Source organism: Convolutriloba macropyga, unplaced genomic scaffold (assembly GCF_964194025.1).
Source record: "Convolutriloba macropyga unplaced genomic scaffold, txConMacr16.3 SCAFFOLD_4767, whole genome shotgun sequence".
NCBI classification, from domain to species: Eukaryota; Metazoa; Xenacoelomorpha; order Acoela; family Convolutidae; genus Convolutriloba; species Convolutriloba macropyga.
Window position 1 is genome coordinate 1 of NW_027450149.1, and position 16,867 is coordinate 16,867.

Genomic DNA, 16,867 nt, shown 5'->3' on the forward strand with positions numbered 1-16,867 from the left:
CAAACCAATCAAAATGTTTAAACATTTTCTCAGTTTGGCTATGTTGACGTTGGAATTGCCCTCACTTACGACTGGTGAGGCTGACGTGCATAAATCAGGTTAAATCAGGTTGAAATCTTGAAATCCAGAATTATCAGAAAACCAATCTAGATTCAGAGGTTCTTAAATCGGGGTTTGGTACTGAAACCACTGAGTATCTTCAAGCCCTAAATTATAGCCAATATCACAGATTCTTTACAGGCTATTGAGTGCCCTGTCTGAGCACCCATAGCATTTCAGCTCATCCAGAAAACAGTGTGGAGACCATTTTACACTTGTACTTATTCTGATCATGTCAAATTATACACTGATCAGTCTTTTGCAGAGGAAAATTGTACTTCTGATTTTATCTTAATTTCAACCTTTGCTTGATATTTACACTATTCTATACATCCTACGCCCCAAAAAAAATTCCATTTTAAACAGGTTTCTGCCCTGATTGTCCACCTCAATTACATTGCTTTTAACCTGTTTCAGTGCTGAAAGCCAGCCTAAAATAGACTGAACTTATCCTTTTTCAGCACTTTCTGTGCAACAGTTGCCAGGAATTTTTACATCAAAAAATATCAAACCACAGGAACTTTTTAAACATACTACATCACTCGAAAAGCATATCAGACTAAACCACATAATAGGCATATTTTACTGCATCGCACCACAAGTATATTCACACCACACTAAATCACAAAACAGGCATTTTTACATCAAAGTACAACGAACCACAAGCATTGCCACCCATACGACATTACACCACAGGCATACACGAACAGTACTACATCACATCCCATGCTTACCCTCACCCTTCTACATCTCAACTCTGCCTATTGAAAAGACGAGAAATTTGCAGAAAAAAAATATACACCAAATAGAGGAATAAAGGAAGTATACAAACGCAGCTAAGCGGGAGGACTGTAATGAGCGGAGTGAACTGAAATTTCAGTATAAAAGAAGGGATGGGTCCATTGGCTCTTCATTGAGCTTCAAGTGGTGTCTCGGTTTTATAAAACATATCTAAGGAGGAAAAGAGCACGAATTAGGACATTTCGGTCTCTTTTCGCTTCCTATCACCTTAAATAACTGAGGGTCACCGATTAGACATATGAGTAGTCAGACAGAATACCTAACTAGAGAGCACAAGCATGTGTTGTGTATTTGATCGAACGATTTAAGAACCCGAGTCAACGGATGAACTTGCCGATAATCTCCAATAATCATCCGCAATTCCCATTTTGACCCCCTGGCCGAGGATTATCACCAAAAATAACTGTGAAAAGAGTGTGAAAGGTGTAAAACAGAAAAAAAAATTGCACCCCTAAATCTCCACTTAATTAAAGTGGGAAGAGTGTAATTAAGTCTAAGAAGATACCTTTAGAAAATTAGGAGTTGAAGTTTGTAACACAATGTTAACAGTTACGCTTTTAACTTTTTCTTTACTCATATTATTGAAACTTATTTTTCTCACACTTTTTTCACTCTCAATTTTATAGTTACATTCCTTTTGTAACACTCTTCCAACCCTAGTTAAGCGGAGAAAATGGGTAGTTTTTTTGTACTACTACACTCTTTGAACTCTTCTCCTGGTAACAAGAACCCGAAATAATGGTTGAAAATTCTTGTCTTTACGCTCTTTACACAGTTTTTCGATTTAAAAACATCGGAAAAGTGGTGAAACTTTATTATTTTTACACTATTTTTCGTGATAAAATAAACAGTGGAATAAGCAAGAGGTCAGCTGTCAGAGAAGTGTATAAGTCCTGTTTTAAAGTAAGGTCTAATTCCATTTTTCCGGTTATTCTGATATGTTATGTTTTTCTACCCCGATCTTTCTTCGTCCAAGGTTTGGGATCGGTAGTAGCAGAGATACAAAAAAAACAATAGAAGTATTCAGCAGAGCACTAGTTTTAAGACTCAACAAATTCTCTCTTAATAAAAATAAAGCGAAACAAAATAAATCAAAACAAATAGACAATAATAAGAAGATTTGTTAGACAAATTTACTGGAGTTCAGTTTAAAAAAAAACATTTTTGAGAGTTTGCGTGTGTATTATTGTGCTGGCGTTTCCTACCCAAATCCATTTTTCATTGCAGACTTGGTATTTTGGTAGCTAAGGAGTTACATAAAAGCAACTATGATAGGACACATGAGACAAGCAATAGACGTTAAAACTAGGTTTAAATCTACGAAACAGAAACGAAACCAATTAAAATATGCGAAGCATCTAACACCTGTCTCTCATCTCAAAAAAACTGACATCAAGACTTTTACAGTATGTTCTGTTTTATACCCTCCTATTTTCCATCCCCAGATTTGTACCGAGTTTATTCAATTGAACCAGTCGAAAAAAAAATTGCTTAACTGCAATACCTCGAGAAATTGATGTGACTTCTGACAATTTGCTTTTTAAACAAAAAGAGAAGTCGTCTTTTATTGGACTCGATCATGCAAAATCAAAAGGCTGTTTGTTCTCAAAGAGACGTCTTCTAGTGTTAAGCAACATATCGTGACCATCAAAGGGCCAAAATTTCAACATATAGATAATTTTAGAAAAACAACGCCTTTTATGGAAGAGAAAAGGGAACATTGTTACCAAAATTATGAAGCTACTAAAAAGCATCAATTTTTAACTATATCGAAAAAAGTTGTACCTATATCCATTGTAGACGTAGGAAGTATCAATCAACATGCAAATAACCATTTGATATCTTTTTTCAAGGAGATTTTCCGGTTTGATTTGTTTTTTTTTACTTTCATCTTTTTTCATCCGGGCTCGGGACCTGCTGGTGGTAGAGATACACAAACAATATTTAATTTATTAAAGTTTATTTAATTATTTAAAATATTGATATTGAAAACTTCCTTTTTTTGCGTTTTGTTTATAATTTGATGGATGTTTTATAACTTTGTGATTGGTACGAACGGTAGAGTCTATGAAAGTAAAGCAACAAAAAAAGTTCTCGGATCTATATTCCCTTGGCAATACAATAACCTTTGGAGAATTTTTTTGGAACGTAGAGTTGTCTTTTTGGGAATGACCATGCAAATAATATAGTTCTCTTTTTGAATGGGAGAATTGACCTAGTTCATCAGATTATGATATCACGAAAAAAAAATGAGAATCCAAAACTATCGAGTCTCTTTACATTGTGCAAGTGGGAAGTTTTTATCAACAGTTAATTATTCATTTACTTTTTTCTACGTGGTTGGTAAAAAACTTAAGCGCACTAAATTGGAAAACACTGTTTTCTTTTGAAACTTTTAACATCTTTAACAGGTCTCTCAATTCGGTAGAATTCATATAAAGCTTGCAATTGATTGAGCTGCTACAATATAGGGGAGCCTGGAAAACACGGACAATTTCATCCATCTTTTCCTTCAAACCCTGGAAAAACACACTTTTTCTTCGAAAAGATCTTTGTAAAAAGCTTCATAATCTGCAAATGATAGAGTTGGTATAATCTAGGGAAGCGTATAAACCCCTTGAAAAAGAACCAGGAAATCTTCAACCTCCGTTTCTTTAGATCCCTGGAAAAAACTTATCCTTTGCTTCAAAAACAATTTTTTTTCCAAAACCCGGAAAGTTTCTCACATCTACGACAACTCCCAAAAATGATAAACTTTGGAGATTTTTTTTCTGGAAACACAAAGAGAAGTTGGTTTTTTTGGACCCGGTCATTCAAAAATTAACAGATTTTTATTGACAGAGTGTTAGAAAAGAATCATCATCTTGAGAAATTTACAAGAGAAGATCCTGACTGCAAAGGGGCCAGAAAGCCAAATCAAAAAGAAAGTGAACAAAACCAGCCTTTAACTTGGACTCAAAAGGAGAACTATGTCGCCTAACTACGAAAATTAAGACTTATTTTGGAAGCTTTTTTTGGCTTATGTCTGTCTAAAAAGAGACACTATGCTAATTTTTTTTTCAGAGAACCGATGCTAAAATTTTGTTATATTGTTTTTCCTTTTGATAGGAAAACACTGACGATGCATTTGGTTCGGTTCCAACTTTTTTAAAATCATCAGAAAACAGTATAGTCCAAAACAGTTATCAGGTGAAAACCTAATTTTGAAACCATTTATAAGGATGTGAACAGTTAACAGGTATTAAGAAGAAGAACCGAAAATTTCAAATTTAAAAACTTTTTGGAAGTCACGTTTTAATGAAAATTAATTTTTTTGGAATTCAAGTTTGGGACTGACCATGCAAATAATATAGTTCTCTTTTTGAATGGGAGAATTGACCTAGTTCATCAAATTATGATATCACGAAAAAAAAATCGAGAATCCAAAACTATCGAGTCTGTTTACATTGTGCAAGTGGGAAGTTTTTGTCAACAGTTAATTATTCATTTACTTTTTTCTACGTGGTTGGTAAAAAACTTAAGCGCACTAAATTGGAAAACACTGTTTTCTTTTGAAACTGTCAACATCTTTAACAGTTCTCTCAATTCGGTAGATTTTATATAAAGCTTGCAATTGATTGAGCCGTTACAATCTGGTGAAGCCTGGAAAACACGGAAAACATGGACAATTTCATCCATATTTTCCTTCAAACTCTGAAAAAACGCACTTATTCTTCGAAAAGATCTTTGTTCATTCAGAACCCCGGTAGTTTTCACGCTTCTACGACATCTCCCAAAATTGTTGACTTTGGAGTTTTTTTCCTCGAAACACAAAGAGAAGTTGCCTTTTTTTGGTCCCCAATATTCAAAAACGGTGGTTCACTGTGCCTTAGGAGAAGACTGTTTGAGCTATCTAACAGGTACTGATTGTCTAAGGGAGGTAAAATTTCAGCTTATTCAGATTTTTAATTAAGAAGATCCAGACCGCAAAGGGACCAAGAGGCAGTTTGATATACAAATTATTAAAAACAGCATCTCCTTGGACTAAAAAGTAGACCTGCGACGCCAAACTACGAAAATTAACAATTAAAGTTGAAGCTGTTATTGTGTTATTTCTGTCTAAAAAGAGAGAATAACCTAAGTTTTTTAGAAAACCTAGGCCATATTTCTGCAGCGCTGTTTTTTCTCCAGATATGGAAAGACTGGCGATGCATTTGTTCGGTTCCATGAAACTCTGAAACATCAGCTGAAAGCAGCTTCTTCGAAAACATTGTTACCGTTAATTGCCTATTTGCTTGACTTAATTTCTTACTGTAATTTTTTTTACATGTGAACAATTAAAAGGTACTGAAAAAAAATGTGAATAACTCAAAATAAAAAGTTTGCAAATTACGTTCCTAATTGGAATTTAAATTAAATTTCTTTTAAAATTCAATCAAGTGACAAAAAAGATGCAACACCCTGGGAAAACTGTGAACTAAAGAACAACTAGCGCTATCAAGTAAGTATCATTTCAACTAGAAAAAATTTTAATAACTCGGACTAAGAGAAAGTTTTTTAAGAAATTAAATAGAATTTTATTTAAACAGAGCCTCCTTTCTGGAACAAAAACTGGAATTAGATCACCAAAATTATGAAGCTACATAATACGCAGCTAAATCAAAAGCTTCATAATCTGCAACTGATAGAGGTGGTATAAACTAGGGAAGCGTATAAACCACGGGAAAAAGAGCCCGGAAATCTTCAACCTCCGTTTTTTTAGATCCCTGGAAAAACTTATCCTTTTCTTCGAAGTAGTTTTTTTTCCAAACCAGAAAGCCAAATCAAATAGAAAGTGAAAAAACCAACATTTAATTTGGACTCAAAAAAAGAACTATGTCGCCTAACTACGAAAATTAAGTCTTATTTTGGAAGATTTTTTTTGGCTTATGTCTGTCTAAAAAGAGACAATATGCTAAATTTTTTTCAGAGAACCTATGCCATAATTTTGGTGTATTGTTTTTCCTTTTTATGGGAAAACACTGGCGATGCATTTGGTTCGGTTCCAACTTTTTTAACCTGATCAGAAAACAGTATAGTTCAAAACAGTTATCAGGTGAAAACCTAATTTTGAAAACATTTATAAGGATGTGAACAGTTAACAGGTATTAAGAAGAAGAACCGAAAATTTCAAATTAAAAAACTTTTTGGAAGTCACGTTTTAATGGACTTTAATTTTTTTTGGAATTCAAGTTTAAATAAATTTCATGCAGATGACGTTAAGGTGCAACAATTTTGAACATCTTTGACTTAAGCTTATTTAGCGATTACAAGTAAGGATGAACTCTGTCCAAAAAAAATATAATAACCTTGGCTCAGAATATTTTTCATGAAAAGATTTGGTTAAAGTCCCAATTGATTCGATTATAACTCGTCATTAGTTGCGTTCAATATGTTTAAGCACATATGAAAAGAAGAAGTTCTCCAGAAAAAGAAAACGAAAATGTTTTTATTGAACTGCACCTGAAATTGCAAAATTAGGAGAATTTTCCACAGAGGGTCGTGAGGCCTAAGCTTGTTTTCCGATGAAGGATTAAGGAGAACTCGCCCACTTATATTTTCTTCTGAGCACCGACTGGTTTGCCGCCTGAAGCCTTGAGAAACCCGGTTGGATTACCAGTACTCGAACCCAAGCTAACTGATTATCTCCTTCAAAACTATTTTTTTAAAATGAAGCTGCACTTATTGACAGTACCAGCTGTAGTGCTGATAAGGTTTATATAGGCATGTTTAATTATTTTCACAATGATAATCCACAATGAGTTTTTCATTGCCATGCAAAAAGCCGAAGCAAACTGAAATTTACGGATTCAAACTGTTATAAAACATACTGGATTGAAAGGTTGCTGCAGAAGGCTTCTAAGAGAGAATCACGAAGATTCTATTCAGCTTTTTTTCCAAAACGACCGTTAAGTGAGAATGCTATGCAACTTTTTAATTTAAATTCAGGTGACATGAAGTTTTTTTTAGAAAAACATGATTACTTGAACTTTCCGGCGAACAAAAAAATCAGTTTAAACATTCTATCTTGATTTCCATTTCATCGGAACTCAGCTGCTCATCATCAAATATGATTAAATCATTAGCAGCTTTTTTAAGTTACTGGTGTATTGATTCAACGGGAAATTTTAATGAGAAACTATAAATCATTTTGAACAGCTGTCACGGCCTCTTAACTCCTTTTGTGTCAATTTCTGGAACTTTTTCATTTCTATATTTTCTCTCGTCCACATTTCTCATTCTCAAACTATTTTAAAAGGTTTGGTGTATCCCAAGATCGCGAATTCTAAACGCTTTTGGCGATCATTTCAATAACCTTGTACATCTCGCAGCGTACATAAACCTCATCTGTAATTGATAATAATTTTTTTTCCAGACAACATAGTTGCACAACAAGTAAATCATCAATTTATCACGCAAGCAGTTTTCAAATCCATATCATAATCCGTCCCAATGACTCTAGTTTTCACGGAAAAAGACCACAGAAGCTTACAGGCAGCGTTGGTTCTGCAAAAGCTTGGAGAAGATTTAGATACGAACCGCTTAACAAAAAACAATGCTAGAAAATCAAGTCACATATAATGGTACGAATGTTTGAATAATCGATCCTTGAATTGGTTATTGTTGAGACGTGAAAATGAAATTAATCAGCAAAATAATTTATTTTGAAATTTAGGGCAAACTGTTTTTCTCATCAGCAAAAAAATATAAGTAGAAGGCTAACTTTATATCAGAGGAGAGCAATGAACGCAGGGCATGAAAAAAATTGCAGTTGCACTTACTGTACAAGCCTTAAAAACCGCTCCATAAGGGTTTGCAACTTAACGTAAGGACACAATGAGAAATAGAAAAGATCAGTTTATCATAAAAAGCTGTTAGGTTTCATTTTTACCCTATAGTAGAAACATTTATTGAATTAGGTAAATAAGTAACTGATACCATTAAAAGGAGCTTCGTTCTCTGTTTTCAGTTGGTCGCGCTCAAGCTCAGGCTAGCGATCCCTTCTCAACAACTTTGGCCTTGGCTATGCCCCGCTTCCCTAGACACTTTACAATCGAGCTGCGGAGCGTCGGGATGCAATCCTCTTCTCAACTTCTAAAAGCGAAAAACTTCTGAATGAGCTTTTCGTTTCATGGTGTTTTCCAATTAATGTGTTTTTTCATCTATTTGTGAAAAATAACGCGTCAGATTTAACGTCAAGCAGATAAATATCTATCTACGAAGATTAAAAAAAGTTGTCTGTCCGACATAATTTTTCTTACAGATTTTCAAATAGGAATATTTTAAGAATTTTTTTGGGAGCTTCAGATCTACCGGCAGCCTCTCTTTGTCTGAGCGGAAAAATAGGTTCTCAGCAACCAGTTTCGTAAAAAGTTTGTGACCATGCCTCTTTTGCAATATTGTTCACAGCGTGAATTAACAAAAAATCCTCACAATCACGTAGAACTGATTAGCTAGCTTTGGCACGGTATGAGTTTTCATCAAACTCTGGATGTCATGGACATCCAAAAAACGTTGTTTTTCTTCAGCGTGGCAGACTAAAGAAACGTGTTGCCCATTTTTGGAAGATCTATCGCAAAACCCCTTAAATTCTCTCAGATAAGTTGATGTTAAACAAAAAATTCGAATTTTTGTTTTTTCATCAAAAGATAAATTGAAAAGAAGAGTGAAGCAAGCCTTCTTTGTGTTGCAAACATGAGAACGTATTTGAATGCATTGTCTCATTTTTTTGTTCTTTATTTTTTTTCTTAGTTTGTTCAAAAAAGAAAATTGCTATTAAATTTTCAGTGCGATGCGAGCAATCTGTCCCATTCCGTGTCTTTAAAACAAATTGACAGAACCGCTTCTTGACGTGCAGGGTTGCGGGAAAACAACTTTATGGATCCTGTGGGATAAAAAGTATTCAAATTGGACGACTGGTTAACTGAACTAGTGTGATTCTGCAGGCGAAACTTGCAAAACATTTTAAAAATTCTGTGCCTATAAAGTGTTTCAATTTTTCCTCCATTGAGGAAAAAAGAACTCGTGACAATTCTCTTTCTGATTGACAGCTACTTGCTGAGTTGACCTTGACTTTTCATCCAAAAAGCCCTTTTCATGCACTCTTATAAAACCTAATTTTGTATGACAGTTTAAAAAAAAGTTCAAAAAAAGTTACACTATTGTCGAGATTGTAATAAGCATTATGGTAGAGATATTCCATCAATGAAGTCAGTATCTGATATCTGATATGAAGTCAGTATCGTTGAGAAGATTACATTCACAGCGTAACGTCAACATATCATATAAAATTAAAAGAAACTTTGGATCATTTTTACAAGACTTGAAAATATAGAAGAATGTAGAAATATAGAAAAATTGTAATATGCGTAATCTTAACGGTAAATTACAAATCTTCATACAAGTTTTAATGCTGAATGGAAAAATGTTTGACTTCAACCTATTGTTTGGTGAATTGCTTAAAAAGAACAACGATAAAGAAGCAATCCGGGTATTTCACAGTGGCAATGAGAGAAAATGGTACTTGAGTATTGAACTCCTTTTGGAATGTTGAAATTATTTGTGCTTACGCTAAAGCAAACAATAGTCACAACGAGATTCAAACACATACATGATTAACCACTACATTGGACTAAATGGAGGGCTGAGAGCTGAAGCTAAAATAGAAGATAATGAGTGAGATATTGTCAACTCCATAAATTCTTTTTGTTGATTTCTGGTAAAACCTTTGGCATTCCTGCTAGTTGTACTGTAGTTATAATGAGATCGAACAATATGAGTATGAAGGGCTTAACAGTATGAGTAGAGCAATGCTCAACTATCTTCGCAGATATAACTGTTATCATTTGATAGATTACTACCAAAAGAAAGCTGAAATGGAGAAATTAGTTTTTTGTGGAGCTGTATTTCATGCATCCTGCGAAGATTTGTAGTTACCTCATACTGAAACTGAAAACTTCATACTGAATTGCGCTATTGCTGAAGAAGAGAAAAAGATTTTTTAAATCTTAATGTAGATAAGATTGAAATGAAAGTTGCTGATGAGTTTAATAATGAGTTTGGTAGCAATAAAATAAATGGGATTATATCCTCAAAAGCAAAGAAATTTATTTTGGTCTTCCTATTTGTAATGAGGGAAGACATAACGAAGAGATAAATAGGAAACTTGCCATTATTTATTTCTTTGGTGTTTGATGAAAAAAAGCAAGGGACAATTAAATTCAATGTTATGTTTTCTTTAGTCTGATCCGCTTTCAGAGACAACGACTGATTTTCAAGAATTTATTTTGCTGTGTATGTTTCTATAAGCTTGCATGCTTGTTAAATAATAGCTTACAAAGGTGTGGTTTATACCCGCATTTAAGATCAAAGTTAAGTGTGGCACGATGAAACTCATGTATGACAATGAATGAAAAGTTTTGGCATTGAAAATCATGAAAAATCAAAGTTAGAGATATGACTTTTACAGCGATTATGAATATGAACTCAATAAATTTGAACTAAATAACAAGGGGACGGATTGGGGGGCTAAACGGTTACGGACCGTTTACACTCCGGCAAGCAACAACTAAACTTAGCAAATAAATTTATCAGAAAAGAACAAAATATTTGACATCAGAAATTCAAATTTACTGCTCCAAAAGTTTCCACTTGAGTGAGTTTTATGCATCGGTTTGACATGATTGAAGGAGTATTCATTCACCCTCCGCGGCCAACGAACAAAAAGAACTATCGTCAGTTTCAAACACTTTACCCAATCTCACTGCGGGACGTTGCACTATGCCAGTGCTGGTCTTGATGTCGAAGCTTCATGCCACTCCATCTCTACTCACATGTGCTTTGACGATTCGACCAATGGGCCAAATTCTTCGGGGTGTAAAATCTTTATAGAGCCTAACAACATCGTCTTCCTTGAGCTCAGCGTTGGCTTGCTGCCATTTTGTCCGTCTGTTAAGTTCCGGTACAAACTCTTTGAGAAGACGAGACCAATAGTGGTCCAACAGGGTCTGTGACTCCTTGAAGTCTCTAATTGAAAACCTAGTTCTGTTGTTTGCCAGAGGTTTTAAGCAGAAGTGGCGTCTTCTCATCAGGAAATGATTCGGTGTTAATGGTTCCTCGCCGATCAAAGTGCTCCCAACATGCGTCAGTGGGCGTGAATTAAGAATTCCTTCTGCCTCCGATACGACTGTATGGAAGACTGAAAGGTTTAGTCGGCGGCTTCCGAGGACAACAAGTAGGCTTCGTTTAGCCGACTGGATAAGTCGTTCCCAAACCCCTCCGAAGTGCGGTGCCAGAGGTGGGTTGAACGTCAACTGGTTGTTCTGTTGCGCCAGCTGGAGACGCATGTAATTGTTGTCTGGTTTGTAGTTTTCTTGAAAATTGAGTTTCGTTGCCTGGCTAGCTCCAACAAAGTTTTTTTCGTTGTCCGAAACAATGACATCAGGGTATCCTTGTCTGGATACAAAACGTCAAATAGCCATTAGTAGACAGTCAGTGGAGAGGTCCTCACAAACTTCCAAGTGTGCTGCTCGTGTGACCAGGCATGTAACCATGCAGACAAAATTGAGTTCTGTGTGGGTTCTGGATTTTTCAATGTGAAAAGGACCGAACATGTCCATTCCAGTATTCACAATTGGGTAGAGTTTGGAGTGCTCCGGAAAGCGAAAATTTGGTAGAGGAGCCATCTTTGGTCTGACATTGTCTGCTCGCCAATGTCTACAGATGAAGCACTACTTCCCTAAAGTTCTTAGAGCTCTGCGGATTCCAATGAACGTTGCTTGTATATGTGCACGAACATGTGCAATTCCATGATGCCCGCAGGCGTGATGTGTTTTCTCGATAAACAGTTTGGCAACTCTGCACTTGCTGTGGAGTATCACAGGATGTTTGCTCTGAAAAGGCAATCCAGATTTCTGAATTCGTCCTTCAACACTAAGGAGTCCGTCGCTATCTAGAAAGGGTGTATATGGTAATAGTTTATCCTTTTTGTCTAGGGGTAGTCCACTTTGAAATCGGGAAACTGTGTCCTTGAAGTGTGTGGACTGCGATATCCTCAAGAGAAAATTTCGAGCCTTGTTTTGTCAGCCACGAAGTCGTCCAGGTCACAAGGTACGTCGCGTTTGATCAAACTCATCAGTACGCGTACTGCTCGAAACACTGTCCTATTTGTGCCAAGGAGTCTAGGCCAATTTGAAAAACTGTTTGGGTCTAGCAACGGTTTTTCACTGGTGCTGTCAACAACTTGAGTAGCGTATGTTTGAGCTGTTTTGTCACCGGAGAATGTCCACTCGTTCTCAGATTTGTCCAAGAAAGAAGGTCCTGTTATCCTCATCTTTGAAGATCGCATGGAGCTAGACCTCTGGTACCATGATCAGCTGGGTTCATTTTTCCTGATACGTGTCGCCAGTCGTCTTTGTTTGAGTTCTCAGCAAATTTGTTGAGCCTATTTGCGATGTACATTTTCTGTCGATCCATTGATTTGATCCAGCTCAGTACTGTTGTGCTGTCGGTCCAAAATATTTTGCTCTTCACATCTATTGTCATCTCGCTCTCACAGAAGCCTGCTAGTTTTGCTCCCAATGTAGCTGCTTCAAGCTTCAACTTGGGAATGCTCAGCTGTTGGATTAGTGCCACCTTGGATTTGCTGATGACGTAGCGGGTAGTTATTGAGCTTTCAACGGAGATTGTCCTCAGGTACACCACTGCTGATACTGCTGAATGTGAAGCGTCTGTGAAGGTGTGCAACTCGTGAGTTCCATCGACGTTTGGAACTAGACATCTGGGGATTTGAGTTGGAGGCATATTCTTGAAGTCTTCCATCCATTGCTGAATTTCGTGGTAATGTTCCTCTGATAGTTGCTGGTCCCAATTGTGTCCTTGGTTGATAACTTTTTTTGCAAGATGCATCTCAGTCGAATTGCAAAAGGCGAGATTATCCCAATGGGATCAACAAAGAAGCAGCCATTGAGAGAAGCTTTCTCTGTGTGATATTCTCTTTTTCTTAGCTCAGTTTGGGTTTCGCAAAAAGAAGTTGATCGGATTCAGGGTTCCATGTTTGACCAAGTATCCTTTGCAACTTTAGAACTCCAATTCTGTCTTCCTCAGGAATCTTTTCCAGCAGAGCAGGGTTTTTGGTGAGAAACTTGGTGAGGTTGAATCCCCCTGTTTTGAGAACATGTTTCAGCTCAGTCGCTGTATTTGCTGCGTCTTCCTCTGTTCAGAATGTTTGAATGAAGTCATCCATGTAATATTGTTTTGTGATTGAGTCAAATATTTTTGGATGTTCTTGTCTGTTATCGTTGGCGCACTTCTGCAGAACAAAAATTGCGCATGCAGGAGAACAAGTTGCTCCAAAAATGAGTCATTGGTATTTGGATGTCCTCTCCTCATCATTGTCGCTCCACAAAAAAACGGAGAGCATCTTGGTCTTCTTCTCTGATTCCAACTTGCATGAACATAGCCTCTATGTCTGCCGTTACTGCAACCTCGTACTGACGAAACCGTAGGAGCAGTGCATTTAGATTGCAAAAAAGGTCCGGTCCCGTTAGAGGTGCATCGTTCAAAGAAACCTTTTCGTATTTTGAGGCTGCATTTGTCACTAGTCTTATCTGGTCTGGTTTTTGCTTGTTGATGACGGGATGATGCGGTAGATACCAAATGTTCTTTGTATCCTGGTTCGTAACTGCTGCTATTTATCCCTTATCCATATCATAAAAGATAGTGGTCATATATCTCTTTCAATTGGTTGTCTCTCTCTCTCTCTCTCTCTCTCTCTCTCTCTCTCTCTCTGTCTCTCTAATCGCTTCTGCTGGGCGTGCCACTGAACCCTTGCCATGAAGTATTTGTTGGGCAGTGTGATGTTTTCTTGCCAAGGGAGTTCAATCTCATATCTTTCCCCGTTGTGATGTGTGGTCTCTGCCAAAGTGTTTAGTGCCTTCTGGTCCTCTTCATTGTGTCCCTTTGTAGAACCTTGACTAAAGTTGACACCTTAAAAGGTCCAACAAAGATGTAGAAGATTTTCGTCCGGTTCGTTACTACCTCGCTTGAGATGGTTGAAAAGTGTGATGTTGTGGTTGCTGCTTCCTTTATCGTTTGGTTTAAAGTACTCTTGTGGCACAGGGCCTGTCAAAGTCCATCCTAGCAACGTGTCGACTCCGTAGGGTGTTCCTGGTTTGCCGGTAGTGAAGTGTCTTGGAACAGTAGCCAGAAAAGCATCAGCTCCTATGAGCATTCCAATTTTGTTGTCACGAATTTTTGGGAAATTGATTTCTGCCAGATGATCATGGTCTCTACAAAGTCTATTCAACATTTCTGCGGGGACAGTTGGCATCTGGAACTGCTCGATGGAGGTTGCGTACACAGGAAGACTTGTCACCGGTTTTGAGCTGCGAAGTGAACCAATTCCAACCATGACATCAGCTGTTGTCACTGTGTGCTCCCCATGTAGCGAAGCTAGTGGTAGTTCTATATGTTTGGGGACTCGAATTCGAAGAGCATCAGCAATGTTTTTTGTTATCTGTGTATTATCACTTCCACTGTCCAAAAGTGCATAAGTCTGTATGTTGAAGTCTTTGTAGAAGAGCGTGACTGGTATTGCCTGTAGTTGAATAAAAGCTCTGACCCACGTGGGTTCCCGATTTCTGCTGCACGTGTGGTTCTGCACCCGTGGAAGTTTTGATGAATCATGATTCAGCTCATTGCTGGTCAGTGATTGAAAGTGGGTGTTACTTCTTTCATTAGATTGCTGAGGAATGCTGTGCTGTTGATTGGCAGTTTGATGCGTGCTGTTGTTTCCATAGCTTGGATTACGAGGGTTGAAATTGTTTTGATTGTATCCCCTTCTGTTGTTGGTTTTTGGCGTGTTACTGGTTGTTGACGAAAGCTGAGGCGTTGTATGGCTGAAGTTTCTACCGTAGATTGACTGCACTGGGTTGTTCCTTGATTGAAATCCCCCTTTACTCGTTGCTTGGAAATCACTTCTCTGCGAAGTCCTGAAGTCGTCTCGATGGAGAGTTGAATGATGAAACCCATTGCATCTGTCTACAAGAAATCGATCGAATTTTTGATTTACAGAATCCACTCTCTTGTCTCTTCAAGCAATTGACACACAAATTGTGATGCCTCACCAATTGCTGACGGTCAGCTACAGATTTGCTCAGGTATTCTTTGCAGCGACCAAGGTTGTGATCCCCAGAGCATAGTTGACAATTTAAGCTGGCTTGAAAAATTATGTTGGAGTGTTTCTGGCCTTGGTAAAGCCGTTCAATCCGGTCTGTTCTTTGTGGTCTTTGTGGAGAGACGTCCTCGCAAGCCTCTGCATATTTGCTTATCCAATCTGCAAAATCAGCCAAATTGGGTTGCTCTATTCTCATGCTCCTTACTTATTGATTCCAGGGAATCGCCATTGGTGTTGTCTATTTTTCCTTGGCAACTTTAACTACCGCAGAATCTCTTAGGTCCGATTCAAAATGGCGAAGTTGAAAGGTCTGTACCAAACGTCTGAGGAAGGACGCAAAACTTACAAAGCTGCTGGGATCATCCATTCTGGTCTTAGGTCATTGTTCAAGTTGTGTGAGGTATGCACTCACAACACGCTGCGGCTTTCCAAACTTTCTGATAAGTTCCTGAAGTGCCTCCCCATAGAAGTCTCCCTTGTAAGAGTAACCACATATGAAGTGTTTTGCTTTGTGAGTTACTGAGTTTTGCAAGTATTTCATTTTCTGAACAGTTGAAAGAGCTGGATTGTCGTGAATGGTTGACTTGAAAAAGCTGTACCATTGATGCCACATCAAAGGATCGCCTGAGAAATAGTCAAGACTAATCTTAGGTAGACTGAATGCATTCATCATCAATCAATGATTGGTCCACTCAGCATTGTGGGGTCGATGTGGGAACTGTTGCTCAGAAAACTGCTGTGGCATGAAAATCAAGTGACGATTAATCTCTCCGTTGGGAGCGTTCATCATTTTGTTTGTCTTTGGGAATGAGTCATCCATTTGACTACCGAACAAATGACGTGCTTGTTGCTGATCACGTGGATAGATATTGTCTGCAAACGGTTGAGTGAAATTGTCAGGCATTGCTCGAGGTTGAAAACCATGTTTTGTACCGGAATTCAAGTACACAGTGTCTGATGGTTGATCGCTTGAAAGATTGAGGGTAGCAAAACCTTGATTTGGAACATTCACATCAAAAATCGGGCAACTCTGAACCTGTTTCGCTTCTTCACTCTGGCTGCGATGCTCCTGCTTCTCACTCTTCTCTTTTGGCTTCTGCTGCTGAGCGTTGTATTTTGTTACACTTGCTCTCTCTCTCTTTTTGACGATCACGATGACTGTTTTTGGACGGTACACCATCATGGTTATCAAAACTGAAAACCTCATTACAGCTCTCAGCGGTTTCACCTGCATTTTGCATTGGCGTTTTACGTCTCATTCCGCTTGGTTGTTTACGTCTGGTTCCTGAAACAACAACCTTGCTCCGTAGTTTGTTGGGTTCTTCCGAGGAGGTGTCGGAAAAGATGAACTTTTTATGGTTTGGCCCATGGAGCAATCTGATTTCTTGTTTGATTCTCAACCATTTGCAATTTCTCCGTGCAGATTTTTCAGCAAGAGTGTCGAACTCTTCTTGTGTCAACTGTTGTTCTATGAGTTCGTTGCACATGCGATCAAGCTCCGCTTTTTGCAGTCGAAGTTCGTCAACGAACTCTTGGAGGTCTGCTGCTGCTTCTGTTTGTTGCATTTTTTTGTCGAGTACGTCTTGTGCTGCTTCCCACTCAATGACTTTGAACTTCAAGATTTGCATGAGTTGAGCCTTGGAGGTTGACTTTGTTTTGGTTTTGCTTGACATGGCTTTGGCTTGTCTCATTGGTTAATGGTTACTTAGTTTATGGTTGCACGATGAACTTCACAAAAAAAACTTTATTCCACTATGAGTGTTATGAGCCACT

The 16,867-nt window shown here is 37.7% G+C and overlaps 2 protein-coding genes across 2 annotated transcripts; both read right to left on the minus strand.

Annotated features, from left to right (window-relative positions):
* Positions 1-10,727: 10,727 nt before the first annotated feature.
* LOC142355665 (uncharacterized) lies at positions 10,728-11,264 on the minus strand. The gene has a single exon (XM_075407744.1). It carries the CDS (start codon positions 11,262-11,264, stop codon positions 10,728-10,730), a length of 537 nt encoding a protein of 178 aa, XP_075263859.1.
* A 982-nt stretch (positions 11,265-12,246) lies between these two features.
* On the minus strand, positions 12,247-12,825 carry LOC142355664 (uncharacterized). The gene has a single exon (XM_075407743.1). It carries the CDS (start codon positions 12,823-12,825, stop codon positions 12,247-12,249), a length of 579 nt encoding a protein of 192 aa, XP_075263858.1.
* Between the last annotated feature and the right edge of the window lie 4,042 nt (positions 12,826-16,867).